The sequence below is a fragment of the Amblyomma mixtum genome, chromosome 3, assembly GCF_055824585.1.
Source record: "Amblyomma mixtum isolate Tamu chromosome 3, ASM5582458v1, whole genome shotgun sequence".
Lineage (NCBI taxonomy): Eukaryota > Metazoa > Arthropoda > Arachnida > Ixodida > Ixodidae > Amblyomma > Amblyomma mixtum.
In genome coordinates, this window is record NC_143014.1 from 46,391,757 (window position 1) to 46,408,451 (window position 16,695).

Sequence of the window (16,695 nt, forward strand, 5' to 3'; positions counted from 1 at the left end):
CCAGGAAAGGACGCCAAAGAGCTGCGCTCTAAAAAAGCCCCAGCAGAGGCGCTGGCTATTACTTTGCATCAAAGAACTTCGTGGCCTCCTGCTGCGCCGCTCTGCCCAAGCTCCGCTCACAACCGGTGTCGCACTTCGGCGCCGTGCAGCAGTGCCTGAGCTTGGTATACAAATATCGCAAGGAAAGACAAGATCGCCTTGTTATCAGAAAGACTGCCAGCTATACTCGAGCAGCGACAAAGCATGCCTGCTTATGTTGCGAGCTTACGGCAACGGCACCGCTCGCGGGCGCTCCGGGCGACGAGCTCTGCTGCTGCCTGGCTGCCGTGGTCGTCACTAGGCCTATAGCTCGTTTCGCGTCGAAGCCGCAGCGGCCGGCGCTTTGGAAGGCGCCTGCGCTATAATAAAAGGCCTACTCTTCACACCACTTTTCTGTCAACAGCATTATCTCGCAATAAAATAATAGCGTGGTCAATTTCCGCTACGCCCTCAGCAGCGGAGCTAGCGGGCGCCAGTCGAGCCGGACCCCGTCGGGTCAGAGGCAGCTGCGAGGCGGTTCTCGCAACAAATTCGCTTGTGCCACAGTTGTCCCTTTTACCAGCAACTCGGTATTGGCCAGTGACCCAGAAAAATGATATATTTCTCATTTTCCTATCCCAGGCTTTATTACTTACGTCAAGAACACTCTTTAGCTCGTTTTCATGACGCCGGCAGACGGGATCCCGTCTGCCGGCGTCCAGGCTGGCCGGCCGGCAGGCTCGGCTTACTTCACGTTCGCACAAGAAAATACAAAAACAGCCATGCTACCTGAAAGGATGCTTTCTAGATTCGAGCAACGACAGCATGCCTGTACTAGAGTTGAGCTTTCGGCTCCTTCGCTCCGTCTCAGACTAGCGCCCACGTGCTTGTAACCATGGAAACGACGCCGTCAGCGTCAGCGGAAACGTGTTACAGCGACCAGGAAACCATGAGAAGCTATCTTCCGGGACGTTGTGGTGACGTGGTCGTGCGCGCTGTTTCGATTGGTCTCGCCGCGTGTCGTCATTGAAGACCGGGAAAATTTGAGTCGGGGGCAATTTTTTGTTTGCTTGTATTTTGAAAATTCATTCCTTAAATTCCTTAATAACTCCCGTTCTAGTGCACCGATTCCAGTAATTCTTTTTGATTCGGTATCTGCGTGTCATGAAGACATCATCTAAAGCATATGAAAAAAAGCGTTGCTGGGCCCCTTTAAGTGCACCTCTGTCATTGCTTATCAGTTCCCTCTCCGCTGTGGGAGTATGTACAGCCTTTGTCAGAAGTTTAGAACTCATGGGGTTTGTTTCTAAGCCATGTAGATGGTGCTCCTCTAGCATTCGAGGGAGTCCACCCTAACGCAGGGGGCAGGACCAGAAATATCCTTACCTTCAGGCGGTTCTCATTGGTGGGGATGCATTACAAGCCACACTCTGTGGCTCGGAAGCAAAGCCCATGGGCTCCAAATTTTTGGCAAAGAGTCACATTGGGCAGACGGGCAGATGTCTAAACGTAAGGATGGGTGAGCATGCCTCTTCACTTCCTCTACAAACTGGTGAACACTTGCCGGAGCATGGCAAGAACTGCAAAGGTTCATTTCCCTTTCTAGACCGTACTCATATTTTAGGACGTGGTAAAGATCACTTGGCGAGGGAAATCTTAGAAGCCCTTGAAATCGCGAAAAGCAGTCGTGACAAGTGCATTAACACACCACCTGTTAATATTTCGGACAAAGAACCCGCAGTTGTGGCCTATCTTCTGTTTACCTTTTGGAAAGTTTTTAAAATGCACTTAAGCTTGCACAACAGCCTTCTTGAGCTTTCGCTCTTTCTTTTCTTTCTTTTTCTTTGTTTTTGCTGACTGATCTTTAGGTTATCTTTGTTGGAATTTTTTTAATTCTTTCCTTTCAAGATTTGCGCATGCGTGTTGTCGCTTAGTGATGGGACGTTTTTTTCATTGTTCGCGTTCATTTGGTTGGAAGTGTAGCACCCATCCTGTTCTCGCCTTTCTTTGTCCTGTCCAAACGCTACGTTTTTCGTTGAGCATAATGTCGGACCAACTGGTCCTTCATTATATTCTGTTAAATTTCTCGTATCTTTAGCATTTCTATCATTTTTCCCTTCGTCCCAATCTCTCCGTCACTCGTCTTTGCTAAAGCTTTTAATTTATGAAGTTCTTATATTTCTCTAACTAGAATACGGGGTACCAATATGACACCCCTCGCATGAAAACCTTATAACTTCTCTTTGAACTCGTGCAGATTTACTCTGTTCACCTCATCATTTCAAAATACCGCCGTGAGAGAAACGTTGCCATGAGACGTACTCTTCCCCTCCCGTCGTTAAAATCTCGACGATGAGTTAGCCGCTTAACTGTTTCACAATAGGTGCCATTTCATAACGCTACGCGGGGATTTCATTTCCCGTCCAGAATACATTTCATATTATAACGATCATCGTAATGATTTTGTCACCGTCAAATTTAACATCGAAGCTTTTAACGCGACAGCGTTGAAGTCCCCGTTCGGCGGAAAGCCAGGCGTCGGCGTCGTTGTGACTAAAATACTGATTGTTCGAGAGGGTAAGGACGCAGGCAAGTGGTCTCGCTGGAAAGGGGGGAAAAAAAGGATGGTCACGCGGAATCGAACAGCCGCTCTTTGCATCGTGAGCCGACATGCTGCCTCTACATCACTGAGGAACTTTTTTTTCTTTATTGCATGGAAGTAGCCTTAAGTAACCATGTCGCATTCCGCAAACCCGCCATACATAGTCACACTAGCATCCTGCATCCCTCTGCTCGCGCACATCAAAGTTCCGGGAGACACACACATGCATCGAGGTCGATCTTGTGTAGCATGTACCCCCCGCACCAAAGCACTGCTCTCTGAACAGAGACTGATGAACGTAGCGACTTAGCGTGGCTATCTATCATTCAGCTCTTCCACAGGCTAAACAGTCACATGGAACCTTAGAACCTTCCATTGTAGGCAAAAATGTTACACTAGAGGACGTGATCTTAAAGTCTTTTTTGAGAGTCCGCTGAAGAATGTCCCGAAAAACATCGCATAAGGACAGAACACAAAGCAATGTTCAATAGTATCTGTCTGCTGACATAGGCAGCAGTTTACCGACCATCGCACAAACGTCCTATTGGCACGAAGCCACGTTTTGGCAGGAAAGGTCAATGTGTGAAGGTTCTTCGCGTCCGATTGAACACATGCGTTGCACCCGCTTTAATACACTTGTCTAGAAAGGCGAAGTGAGGCTGCCAATACATCGGTACAAGAAATAATGTCTCAATCAGAACTTTTATCATGCGTTTTCTGGAGAGACTGCATTGGTGCTCCAAGGAAAAACGCACAGTGAGGAAATTGAATGAGTAAGCAATTTCCTTAAGAAAACCCCATAAAGGTTCCTCATGTCTGTGACCACGGGCGCAAACAGAATAGGAGAATGGGCACTTAATCGTGTGTTAAGCACAGATACGAGGAAGGTGATGGTTTGCAGTTTGAAAAACGTAAAATCTTGAAACAAGCTGATGGACAAACAAGTGCTGAAGACCAGCTCCACCAGACTCCGGAGGCAGAAAAAAATTGTCTCGACGCACAGCTCCCATTGAGAACGCCACACAAAAGTCGGAAAATTTCTGTGCATCGCCTATACTTTTTTCCTAGCACAATGCAACATTTGCATAACGCATATAAGATTCGGAACCAAGAAGATTTGCATACTTGTTGTCGTGCTAACACAGACAGCTCCTTACCCATCCAAGCATGGGTTTGTCACCTTACTTTTGATGTGTGAGAATTCGAGTGAGGAACACTACTGCGATTCTCACGCAAGGGAACCCTCAAGTACTGAGTCTTCAGAGTCCCACCTAATGCCTCCGAAAAGGCTTGACTTTGTACCCCAGTATCCTAGCCAACACCTCTGATTTATCAAGGTTAAGAGCCGCACCCGAGCTCACAAAACTACTCAGTTACATGCAAGATCTCGAGCACACTCTTTACCAGTACAGAAAATAAAAACGTCGTCAACATAAGTGAAAATTTTTGAATTCACATTGCGAGAGCGAAAAGCCGTTAATTGCTGTGTTTCTGATGATACAAAGGCATAGGGGCTCAAAATATAAAGCGAATAACAAAGGCAATAGTCTGCAGCCCTGTTGATATGATATGATTGATATGATTTAAGTGGAATAGGTTTGGCAAGCTTTTGCTGAACAATCAGTCTTGTAGCGGACGCTTTAGAATATATTTCTATGCCTTGTAGCATCGCATCATCGTAGCGTGCTCTCTCCTTGACTGCAAGCAAAAAATCAGAACCCACCTTATCAATCTGAATAAGAGCCACTTGGCTAAACTCCTTTGACACTGTCTCCAAGACTGAACGTGCGATATGGATATCGTTGTGAATACTACGGCCTGTGATTTCACACGCTTGGTGCGACCCTGATAAATCTAATGCCACAAGCCGCAGACAAGAAGAAAAAACCTTCTTCTGACGCTGTAAAATAGAAGTGGCCGATCTGACCTCGACTAAAGTAATAGGCCCCCCAATGACTGCACGCGACTCATCTTGAAGTCGAGGAACCGCTTCTTTGAAGAAGACTGAAATCTGACCCATTGATCCGGTTACTTACCCTTAAGGAGCCGCATATAATATTAAAATAAAGCACTAAGAATACAGTGTATGTATCGCTTCAGTAGCAAATTTCTAAAACCACCTTGAAAATGGTTTATGGTTTATGGGGTTTAACGTCCCAAAGCGACTAAGGCTATGAGAGACGCCGTAGTGGAGGGCTCCGGAAATTTCGACCACCTGGCGTTCTTTAACGTGCACTGACATCGCACAGTACACGGGCCTCTAGAATTTCTCCTCCAAAGAAATTCTAGCCGCCGCGGCCGGGATCGAACCCGCGTCTTTTGGGTCAGCAGCCGAGCACCATAGCCGCTGAGCCACCGCGGCGGCAAAACCACCTTGAGAAGAGCAGCCAACCTTTCATCATTAAACGCGCGGCGAGATGGTTTCTCATTAACAAAACCTCCGTGTCCGTGACCGGCATTTTTCTGCGCAAAACTTTTGTACCTGTGCTTTAATAATGATGTCATCAATATACGATCCCGGAGAAATCCTATCCAGCTCACACAGTTCAAATTAGGTTGCGACAAATTCACGAAGATGAAGACGCTTCAGGAATGAGATGTGTGATGATGCTTCAATAGCCAAATTCCTAACCTCACGCTAAAAGGATGCTACCTTGGAAACACAGATCTGCACGTGCCCACAACAAGGAGCAACAGCGCCCGGAAAACTCTCATCTGAGACGAGAAAATTATTTAGCTTCTATAGATTCCACCATGGTTGGAGCAGACGCCGAGTGTTCCTACCTGACACTGTGCAGTGGCCACTGAAAAATATCGGCCTCACCCAATAGCCATGCACACCAGTCAGTGTGCCAGCAGAAACGCAGAACTTTTTATGCAGAGCATTAGAAAAGGATCGGAAATGCGTGATATATACACTATAGCTTTATAGTCGGCCAATGTCAGCAAAGTTGTGTTCAAAAACTAAGCCAGCGAGAACAGCAGAACTGGAGTCACAACGTCCATGATATACTGATCGGTCCTCATTGTTACGAACTCAACTGAATTCGCCCAGCAGTAAAATTTCCCGGTCCGTGCTCAGGTCTGCCAATGACAAGAAAAGCACTTCTCTACCTCGCTACAGGCGCGCACACACAAATAACTCGCCACTGGTGACCCGAAATGGCGAGTTCACAACATTCGAGCCACCTCTCATCAACGCACTACGACAGGGCAGTCATATCCAGTGTATTACTCAAAAAGACAGCATACACCTTCCAAATAAGCCTTTTGAAAGGCTAACAATAATATTGTGCTCAGGTACAAACAGATCAAAAATTTGTCGCCTCATAAGTATACTGCTAGCAAAAAAACACCCAAAAGGGAGTAAATGGCTTGTCCTCTAACGCACACCTAAAAGGAGTTTTTTTACTCCATATGTATGGTGTTTTTTATTTCCTCCCTTACATAAGGGAGTTATTTTGGAGTATAAAGGGAGTTATTTTGGAGTGAAAAGGGAGTAAATTTTTTACTACCTAGAAAGATGGAGCCCAAAAATGGCGTCATGTTTATTTATCCTCATTCAGGCTCATTCTTACAGCAGTGACAGCAGCGGAAACGGGCAGTAGCTCTGCGGGCCGCCGGCAACCCAACTTGGGAAACTGCGCTGCCCTAATGTGACCCCGCGTCACGCATTCTTTCCGCCGTCTGCTAGCCCAGCGGCGGCGTACGCGGCAGGAGTCGTCTGCTTGTCGTCTCCTTTTGCTGTACGAGCTCGTTTGGTTGGCCATGTTCGTGGAACAAGGGATGTAACATTATAATCAGTAGTTCAAAACTGAAAAGGAGACGCTGAGTAGTTTTCACGGTCATGCACAACGCTATATTTCACCCAAAACCAGAGCAGAAAAGATGAAAATACACCTGATGGTAGTTTGGAATGGCAGTGTTTGCTTTCATATTCACTTCATTAAGGCTTGGATTTTAAACATGGCTGAGGAAAAATGTGGCCTCATGAGCTCAATCAAGAGCTCAGCGTTGACACTATGTTCTATCACAGTTCCATGTTCATGCAACACATAATCTGCTGCAACACATTGCGAGAACCACACTGAAAAAAATACTGTGAGAATTAGGCCTAAGCTTGTGCTGTAACGGGGTGGCGGCACAAACAAAGGAAAGTCAGGTATCAGAGCACTGGAGGCTTCACAGCAGCGATTAAATTATGTAACGTACTGTAGCGGAAAACGGCGACAAGTCGATACCTTGTACCGCGGCAGGCGCCCGTGAAGAGCAGAAGTCAGCAGATTTCCAGCGACGATGGTAACCAAGCGGTCGTCACTCACCGCCATTATCCGACAACTGACCAGAAGCAGACGAGACGCTAGGCGGCGGGGCGGATTGCACAAAATGGTGTTTTTTACTCCATTTCGGCACTGATGGAGTATTTGGCTCAATTAACTCCCTTTCTAGACTGGAGTAAATGCTGGTAAATCCTTATTTTTACTCCATTACTCCCTCATGGGAGTAAAATGGAGGACAGTCCACCTTTTTACTCCCCACTCATGGAGTAAATGTTTCCACAAATGGAGTAAAAAGGGTGGCGGCCACCCTTTTTACTCCCTTTTGGGTAAATTTTTGTTTACAGTGTAGCTAGTTTAGTTTCCCGAATTGCTGCTACATTCACAGACATCTTTCAAACTGGCCGGTGCTTTGACTGATTCTACGGCAGCAGTACAATTAGCCTCTAACGTTAAGGGTAGCGACATTAAAAACCGCGGGATCTCCGACGTTTCCCGCTTTGTGTGAGTACCTTATTTAACTCCGTCCGCCGGGGCGGGGAGAACCGCCGGTGGATTGGTGGCCTTTTGAGGGTATCTGTTCCCTCTTTTTGGAAACTCCTTCCTTTCCCCACTGAATCGAGAACATTGCACGGATCTCCGCTGACATTTGGTTCCTCATCCGCGGAACGCTTCAGAGGCGTGCTGCTGCCTGTGGAGATATCCGCAGTGACTACGGTTTCCGACCAGGAGGTTTGGAGCACCACCTCACTTGCAACTCGATAGTCGGCCGACAGCTCTTTACAGACGCCAGTGGCTGACTCCAGAAGCTTTTCTCTGCACTGCAGCGAAGTACCACCGACGGAGCAACCTGAATGCACATCCACCGACGCTTCGGCAGCCTTTGGTGACCAGAACAGGTGCACCATGCTCAAATGAACTACAGTCTGGAGGGTTGGACTCGACGGGTTCAGAAGGTGGCGGCTCAATGTCTTGTGAATGGTCAGTGGTCATTTCTTCACGTGGAATCACAGTGCTGAGTTATCCGGAAGCATCCAGAAAGTCGGAAATATCCGTGATGTCCTGTAATACTACATCGTCTTCCTTAGGCCAGTGGTCTTGACGCAACCTAACGGCATAGCCAGCCCGAACCGGCGGCTGCATCCGCCGGTTCGGGCTGGTGACAGTGCGTCTAAACCACTGATCTCCACTAGGGGAGCTGGATGCCGCATCGGGCACCCGAAAGTGAAGCCACCGGAAGTAAGTGGCCTTGTCCCGGAAGTCAGCCTTTGGCGGTGCATGACATCGGACCTCAGCACGGTTTTTCAGTTCCAGTTTTGTTTTCCTACTTAGCATTTCGTCTTTTCGTCGTTCTCGTCTTTTTACATGACAATGCCTACCTGTTGCGCCATCAACTGAGTGAGGAGACCAGCGAAGTCTTCGGGAAAGACGTTTCGAAAATAAGGGCCCATTGCACCTCAATGGGACTACACTAGCAGACGACAGGACGTCGCTACACGCAGCAAGTATGGAGCCTCGTTTACTCGGCTCGGTGTCGTCCCGTTTGCCTAGCTTCGCCAACTCTGCTCTTTACTGTGATGCTTGTTCCCACGCTCAAGCCCAAGTTATGCTTTCAATGGGGGATAAATATAAGAAAGAATAGGTTGAAACATTCACCAGGCAGCTTACTTCGCAGCGACCATTTTACCGAATTATATTTAGCGAAGGAGCGAGGGCTAGGCTACTTATCTTGTGAGGTGTCGACGGTGTTCGGTTGGTTCACATTAGCGCCTCCAAAAGGTATGGTACTGCTTTTTCGACGGAGCATGTCATGTACTGATTCGTATTGGAGCAAGTTAAGCCTGAATGGGCTTTAATTCGTGGTGCTTGGTGCATTTGACTTCTAACAGCGCTTCTCACGCGCACTGCAGCATTCGTCTTTCTTGTCAGTCATTCCTCTCGCGCTGTGCCTTTTCTTTGCTGCACGAAAATTCGGTTTTAAGAAGACCTAGCCTCATCATCATTCCACAACTTTCCTTTACGCTCGGAAGACAGGAACCAGGCAAGAACATAGTGTTCAATGCACGTACCCCTTTGCCGAGGCAGGGTGAGACCTGCATGCCTGTTTTCTTCGCTTTCGCAGAAATTACAGGGTTCTGCACACAATGCTCACATTTCTCGCGTTCAGCTTACTTGTTCTTTTCATATAACAGCAGACATTACTCGACAACAGCGCAAAAAACTGAGAACGAAAGGTCGAAAGTCGCGACTTTTTGCATTGAAATACACAGCAGACACCCGACTTCCGGGACAAGCGGTCCAACTTCCGGTGGCTTCACTCGCGCTCGTCTTGGAAAGCGGGAATGCGGCATCCAGCCACCTAGTGGAGATCAGTGGTCTAAACGGACGGAGCTATTTTCACAGAGCCCTCACGACGCTTGTATGTCAAGTGCCAACAAAAGCAAAAACATTAACAAGCAATAGCGTACCCGTAAATGCAGCCGCAGGCAGCGTCAAGAAGCCACTGACGGGTATATATATATTTTAAAAAAGGCAATCGATAGCTTACAGACGAGCACACCGGTTTACAAAGAGTATAAGGACAGCTGTTTATGATGGGAAAGGCAGCGCAGGTAATGACAAGGGAGATGTAAAAGCAGGAAGACGTATCGCATGTCGTCCTTCCCATGAAGGCGATGTGGCGCCGAAAGGCTGGGTGCAAAAGGGCGCTCTCGCTGCTTACCGCTGTTTTTCCTGGGGAGCTGTCTTTCGTCTGGATGCTTTTCTGGTACTGCCTGCACGACTGTTTCTCGTGAATTGCGCTGCACTTCAGACAGTTTGGCGAGCGGCACTCCGGACAAATGGCGAATTGTACGGTGCCGTTTGGCTGGATTCGGCCAATGCAGCCGACCCTATTGCAGTCCATGGCTTCCTGGATGGAAAAAAGAAAAGTCAGCAAGTACTTCAGCCAACGAAAAGAGCTCTACATTGAGAGCATCCTGACGGAAATAGGTGGCACAACAAAGAAATTATTCACCGGAAGTGTGGACGCTCGCTGTAACGAAATTCGGATGTCACGGTATGCGTCTAGATTAACCGCTTGTAAAATTTTTCAACCCCGCATACTCCGCCGCGAAGGCGGCCTTTCGTGCATTTAGATTTAGTTTTAGGCACTACTATTGCAGGTTATTATGGATAAATAAATGTGTTTAAGCTTAGGAGTGCACAAGTGCTAATAAAAAAAAACAGGCTGGCAACTGGGCATAGAGGAGATGTTTCCCAGGAACGCGCACGATTACACTTTACTTCTTCCACTACAAACTGCAACACTTTAGATGGCCGTGCACACTGCAATCAACAAGAACAACGCGAGCGACGCTGCTGTGTGGCTGACGCCACATTCCTGGCTGCTTTCCGTTTCATTTTCTCGCTGAAAAGTCACAGCGGGTTTATCAATAGGCCGAAACAATCACTTCGTGCCGTGTGCAAAGCGGCCACTTCCTTCCCACTATCAAGAAATGAACGAATCAAACTGAGCAAAATGCACTCATTAGATGCATTTTTCGACAGCCGTGTCTGTTTGCCTAATACCTGTTTCCCCGAAGCTTCAAAAGAAACAAAACAAAACCTGCCAATTTCTTAAGTAAGCTGCATCTAGTAACCGACGCGAAACGCGCCATGTAGCATTCATCGCCCGGTTTAAGTCAAGAGGGCAATGCCACGTTTTTCGCTCTCATTTCGACAGTCTCTTTAGCAGATTCACAGTGCAAAGCTGTCAGATTAGTGATGCAAGCTGTTTTAGCTTGCGTCATGCATTATGTATTTAGCCTGCATTATGCGAGCATTATGCGTTCTGCAAGTTCCATAATGCAAGCTGTTTTAGCTTGCATTATGGAACTATGGCCGCTTGTAAGAAAACACGTACTGAGACCCGAGAAAGTGCACAACGCAGGTTTTCAAGCCTAAACTCTTGCGTACGCACGCAAGCGCTCCGCACGAATCGGGGAAACTCATTAGAATCAAGCTCGAAAGAGAGGAAAATAAATGTTTTGTGTCGCATCTACTCACCGTCAACCGGACGACTTCTGCCGCTAGCTGCACTCGGGCGTCGCTCGGCGGAGGAACTGTTTCCAGGCGATATCGCGGTTGCCGTTGGCGACGACAAAGATAGCCACGAGTCAGGCGTCACTGGAAAGATTAGCCTTCGTGGCGTTCCGGGCACGGCGAGTAGGGGCGGCGGCCAGCGAAGTACGCCGAGCAATAACAGCTGCCTGGTATACTGCGCTTGCTTGTTAACAGTGAAACGGACGGCAGCGGAAGGAGTGAAAAGGGAAATATGCCAGCGCCATCAACCAAGTGGAGATGACAAAGCTCGCCACGATCACGACAGCGCGAGCAGACCGATGTTGAAGCACACGTAAGCGAGTTGGGCTATTCGATGCTTTCTGAATAGCTCCGTCATGGGGACTAGCGGGAGAAACGTAAAGGACCAGCAACAAGGTTTTTCAAGGACACAGCGCCGTACGTCGACTGAAGCTGAGTTGCAGGCGAGGAAGTTGGTATATATCCGTGAAGCTGCGCACAACCGAACGGAACGAGCGCGCAATGAATGCCAGAGAACAGACAACTCCGCGTACTGGATATAAGGTACTGCGAAATACCACAAAATCTGTGGGCGAACCGCCGCCCGCATACTTAACACGAATGCTCGAGCACGTGGCTTAGACTGACATTATCGCCGCTTAGCGTTGGTGTGTAGATCCGTGAGCATTTTAGGGTGGCAGCAGCCCACCAGCTATCAACAGCCGCCGCAAGCATACCGTGCAACATGGTCTCGCACCCAGCAGCCATCGATCAGCGGCGCTAATGTTGGTATACAAGCCGCGAACTCGAGTGTCCGTGTTAAGTCCGTGGGTGGCAGAACGCGCTGAATATTTTCGCTTACTTTTTCTTATTGAACACACCAAAAAATTATACAAAATTCATGGAAGCGTTTTCCTCAAAGTTTACTACACCTTCTTGTTCGTGAAGGCCACGACAGGGTGCTGACAGAATCCTGGGAGGAATTGCGGCATTCATGTCGTTTTCTCGGATCCCCAAAAGCTGTCAAAGATGTGCCGCATTGTCTACCACTGAAAAAAAAGGGGGGAGGGGGGGGGGGGCGTGAGAAAAACACGCTACACGGTTCATCGACAGCAAAGTCGAGGTGCTTTATTTCATTCCATTGTGTTCTGGTAAGTGCTTCATCAGTAAAGCAAGTCTGCGTTAAAATGAGCATATGGTCTCGTGGCTGGCCACTGCCGCAGGTGCACTTGTCCCGTACCTTTCGTTAGCACTCAAGTACTCAGGCGGCGTAGCAGGCAGGCTGAGAGGGATATTTTTGAAGAGTTTTCGAGAGCATCCCGACTGCGGTCCTCGCCAGCAAGGACATGACATACCGGCTGTTTCACCTTAGATGTACTGCAATTTTTGAAATAGGCTTTTTGAGTTAGAAGAGCGCTTTTTTGGCATAGCGTAGTGCATCAAAATACAGATAATACGTGCTAACTAGTAGACTGGTTAATTAATACTGAATAGTTAACTTTTTAGCTATTACTATTAGTTCCCTTAGGTATTTGAGAGGTGTAGCCCACCATAATTAATATGCATATCCGTTTTTAGAGCTTCGAAAGCGCAGTTGCCCTCACAACTATGGCTAAATTCTGCCTACATTGCGACAAAATACACGCGCTTTCGAAAAGCTTGCAGGCAAAGCAGCCCCTGCAGTGGACGGGACTCGCCCAGATTATCCAAAACTTGTTGGGCCACAGCGCCGACAAAAACTGCGTTTTCTATATATATATATATATATATATATATATATATATATATATATGAGAGAAGCCAACAGCCTCAGAAACCAAGGGGCACAGGGGATTTTTACTTGTATTTATTTATTTTGTGGTGTTGATCAATTTATATTACTGAATATGTTATCGCTTAAAGCTAATTGATTAGAAAAGCAGAAGAAAAAACAACCGCATGCCGCCGGTGGGATCCGAGACGCGGGTTCGATCCCGACCGTGGCGAATTAATTTCTTTGGAGGAGAAATTCTAGAGGCCCGTATACTGTGCGATGTCAGTGCACGTTAAAGAATCCCAGGTGGTCGAAATTTCCGGAGCCCTCCACTACGGCGTCTCTCATAGCCTTAGTCGCTTTGGGACGTTAAACCCCATAAACCAAACCAAACCATATATAATAAAGATCGGTCCTCGGATCGAAACATCGAGGTCGAGTCAAATGTCTCCTTTAACGAAGCACATACTTCGTTATATACTCTTTTAAGCAGTCAAGCACTTCATGCTCTCGCAACCTATAGTATATATATACTTTACTATATTGATCAACACCCCAAAATAAATAAATATAAAAATTTCCCTGTCTTCCTTGGTTTCTGTGGCTGTTGGCTTCTTTAATATATATAGATATCTATATATATATATTAGAGAATCGTATGTCTATATATATTACAGAAGCCAACAGCCACAGAAACCAATGAAGACAGGGGAATTTTTATATTTATTTATTTATTTTGTGGTGTTGATCAATGAAGAATATTACTGAATACGTTTCCGCTTAAAGCACCGCACGCGTAATTCGGAGGTCGTGGGTTCGGTTCCCACCGACGGCATGTGGTTGTTTCTTCTTCTGCTTTTCTAATAAATTATCTTTAAGCGAAAACGTATCCAGTAATATTCTGCATTATTCTGTATTATATATATACCGGGTGTTTCAGCGAACACTTTCAAAAATTCTCATAAGTAGAATTTTCTTCCTAAATATATGGCTTTGCAGCATAGTATTACTAATGTTGGCGGACACCAGAAAACCGGTAAATCATATTAGATAGTAAACTGCTTCACTAATTTTTAATAATTAACTTTTTAACTATTACAGTTAGGCGCCTAGTTGCAATTAGATATTTGTAGCCGGTCGTTAGTAATAGCCATATCAGTTTTTAGAATTGCGAAAATGCGATTATCCTCGGCGCTGTGGCTCGACAAAATTTGGCTTTTTCGACTAGTTCCGTGCACTGGAGGGGATGCTTTGCCTGCATGCTTTCGATAGCGCATGTATTTTTCGCACGAAAAATGTATTTTTCGTATTTTTTCGCATGTATTTTTCGCACTTTGTCGAGCCACAGCGGTGAGGGTAATTGCGTTTTCGAAGTTCTAAAACCTGATATGGCTATTACTAACGACCGGCTACAAATATCTAATTGCAACTAGGCACCTAACTGTAATAGTTAAAAAGTTAATTATTAAAAATTAGTGAACCAGTTTACTACCTAATATGATTTACCGGTTTTCTGGTGTCCGCCAACATTGGTAATACTATGCTGCAAAAGCCATATCTTTACCAAGAAAATTCTACTTATGAGAAATTTTGAAAGTGTTCGCTGAAACACCCGGTATATATAATACTTATGGTGGGCTAGCGACCTCTCAATAAATAAGGAGACTAACGGTAATAGTTAAAAAGTTCTCTTTAATATATATTTAACGAGCTAGCACTTCTCAGCTCTATTCTGATGTACTGAACCACTGATAATGATACGCTGAAATAAGCTCTCTTGTAACTCAAAAAAGCCTATCTTTCAAAATTGCAGAACATCTTGGGTGAAACATCCGGTATGTGAGGCAAAACACTGGCATACGTGCCGTAATTATTCGCGCGCTTAATAAGAAGAAACAAAATGCAGAAAAAACGTATTTAGCGTGAGCGCTTCAGGGTTGCTTGTCTGCTCCGCTGCACTCCGTCTATATTAATTTTCAAAGGGAACTATCGGTTCTAAACACGGCACGGTGAAGGAAGACGAAAGACAACGCTTTGAGCTGAATTTATTGAGCACGCTGCTCTACTGAAAAGCGCTCCGACCTGCCACCTGCATAGCCACCAATTGCCAGTGCGACGTTAGTCTGGAAGGTGTTACTGCGGTGAAGACGAGCAGCGACAGGTTTTTGCTCGAAATCATGGAGGTACTACCATCGATGATAGCGGGCAGTTGTATCTCAGTAGTTTATTCATTGCTTTGACTGATAAATCACCCGCGATACATCAGTGGTGCGGGAGAGGCAAATTTTCTTATTCATTTTTTACGCCTCGATTTATATTCTGATAAAAAGGGAATTTCTGCGCTATGCGTACTACGGATCAGCACAAATACATTCGCTTTGGTTCCCCATCAATGTTACTTCCGTGTTGTGAATAAATTTCGTTGGAAGTCAGCGCTGTCTTTCGCCTTTCTTCCTCGTGCCCAGTTTGCAGCTGACAATTCCCATTGAAATGTACCATTTGCTCAGCACCAAGATATTCTGCAGCTGCGCTGCGTCCCGTGTAAACAGATTTGCATGTCATTTGTTTCCCTACCGTTAGTCACTATGTAGAATCGTTTCAAGCACACGTTTCATCCCGGTCCATAGCCACCCTTCGTTCACGCTGTACGGGCTTACGGGAGCCTGAACGCCAGTATTGCGACAGGACGGAAACTTGAGCGAGTTGGTTAAACTTCATTGTTGACAATGGAGAACTGCGACGCTGGACCGCGGTAGTCTCACGCTTTCTAAACTTTATCTGATAACACCCCGTAAACAAGCTCCGTCAGCCGCAATCTGTTTTCGCCTTGCCATTTTCAACATTGATAAAATGGCCGGCTATGTCCTGCGGGAAGACAGCACAAATAGAAAGCAGATGCTCAGAACAAACGTTTCGTTTGCGCTGCCAACTCGCGCACCGGAGCGCCTTACTGTCAGCCTGACGAAAATCAACGCGTATAAACAGGACAATGTAGAGACGACACACGCAAGCCGCTTTGTGTGTCTTCTCTATCTCGTTTTGCTTCTACGCGCTGATTTTTGCGTTTTGTCTTATTATCAAGTCGCTCAACTACAGACAGTTGGGCTGGCTATGCTACGTATTTCACTTCTTGCACTTGTTTTCCAAGTCTGGAAATTCTAGTACGAAAAATGCGCATTTACTATTGATGCACAAATACATTCTGGGGTTTACACTCAAATTATAAGCCCTTGTGGCCACCACGTCGGAGAACTCACCTGAACAGCAGTAAATACCACCCTCGTATTTAACAGCGTACATTGATACACGTTCAGCGTGCAATGCGTACGTGGCCGTCTGGGCAATATATGATAGGTACTATATGATCATATAGGTACTTGGTTTATGGAGATTTAACGTCCAAAAGCAACTCAGGCTATGAGGGACGCCGTAGTGGAGGGCTCCGGAAATTTCGACCACCTGGGGTTCTTTAACCTGCGCTGACATCGCACAGTACACGGGCCTCTAGAATTTCGCCTCCATCGAAATTCAACCGCCGTGGCCGGGATCGAACCCGCGTCTTTCGGGACAGCAGCCGAGCGCCACAACCACTGAGCCAACGCGGCGGCTCGCTCATATAGGTACTATATGAGAATGAAAATTAGGAGGATGACCAGCAAGAAAAAGTGCAAGACAGGGAAAAAAATTGCCTCGATAGCATACAGGGGCTTCTGTGGGCAGCCGGAGTGAATTATTACGAGCAGCAATTTGGGCCTTTCTGTCCACCTCCAAGTTCAGCAAGAAAGCCTTTATTTTGACAAGGGTGTGCAGAGGGGCTACGGGTGATATTTTTGTTTCTATTACTTACTGCATGTACTATCTATCCTGTCCAAAATGCATTTTGCCAAATAACGTTTTCTTTTCGGTTTGTATTGATTTGAAATTTTGTTTGCCCCGCTCTATTTTCATTGCATTTTAAAGCTGCTTAATTCGGTCCATGGTTT

The 16,695-nt window shown here is 46.4% G+C and overlaps 2 protein-coding genes across 5 annotated transcripts in view; one reads left to right on the plus strand and one right to left on the minus strand.

The window, feature by feature from the left end:
- The window catches only part of LOC149350035 (uncharacterized), a 55,347-nt gene extending 43,339 nt beyond the window's left edge, over positions 1–12,008 (minus strand). Inside the window, exons 1-3 of one of the 3 annotated variants that reach the window (XM_089579043.1) lie at positions 11,892–12,008; positions 10,945–11,064; positions 9,620–9,808 (exon numbers count right to left, since the gene is read on the minus strand). In XM_089579043.1, coding sequence (XP_089435169.1) covers positions 9,620–9,802 — 183 coding nt within the window. In that variant the 5' untranslated portion in view covers positions 9,803–9,808; positions 10,945–11,064; positions 11,892–12,008. Of the gene's footprint in view, positions 1–9,619; positions 9,809–10,944; positions 11,173–11,891 lie in introns of those variants that run through there. The other 2 variants (XM_089579046.1, XM_089579044.1) reach the window with 2 other exon arrangements.
- LOC149350036 (uncharacterized) overlaps positions 11,106–16,695 on the plus strand; it is a 44,559-nt gene continuing 38,969 nt past the window's right edge. Inside the window, exon 1 of one of the 2 annotated variants that reach the window (XM_089579052.1) lies at positions 11,106–11,293. Coding sequence is in view for 1 of the 2 variants with exons in the window: in XM_089579051.1 (XP_089435177.1) it covers positions 11,482–11,523 (42 nt within the window). In the remaining variant the exon portion in view is untranslated. Of the gene's footprint in view, positions 11,294–11,324; positions 11,524–16,695 lie in introns of those variants that run through there. The other variant, XM_089579051.1, reaches the window with a different exon arrangement.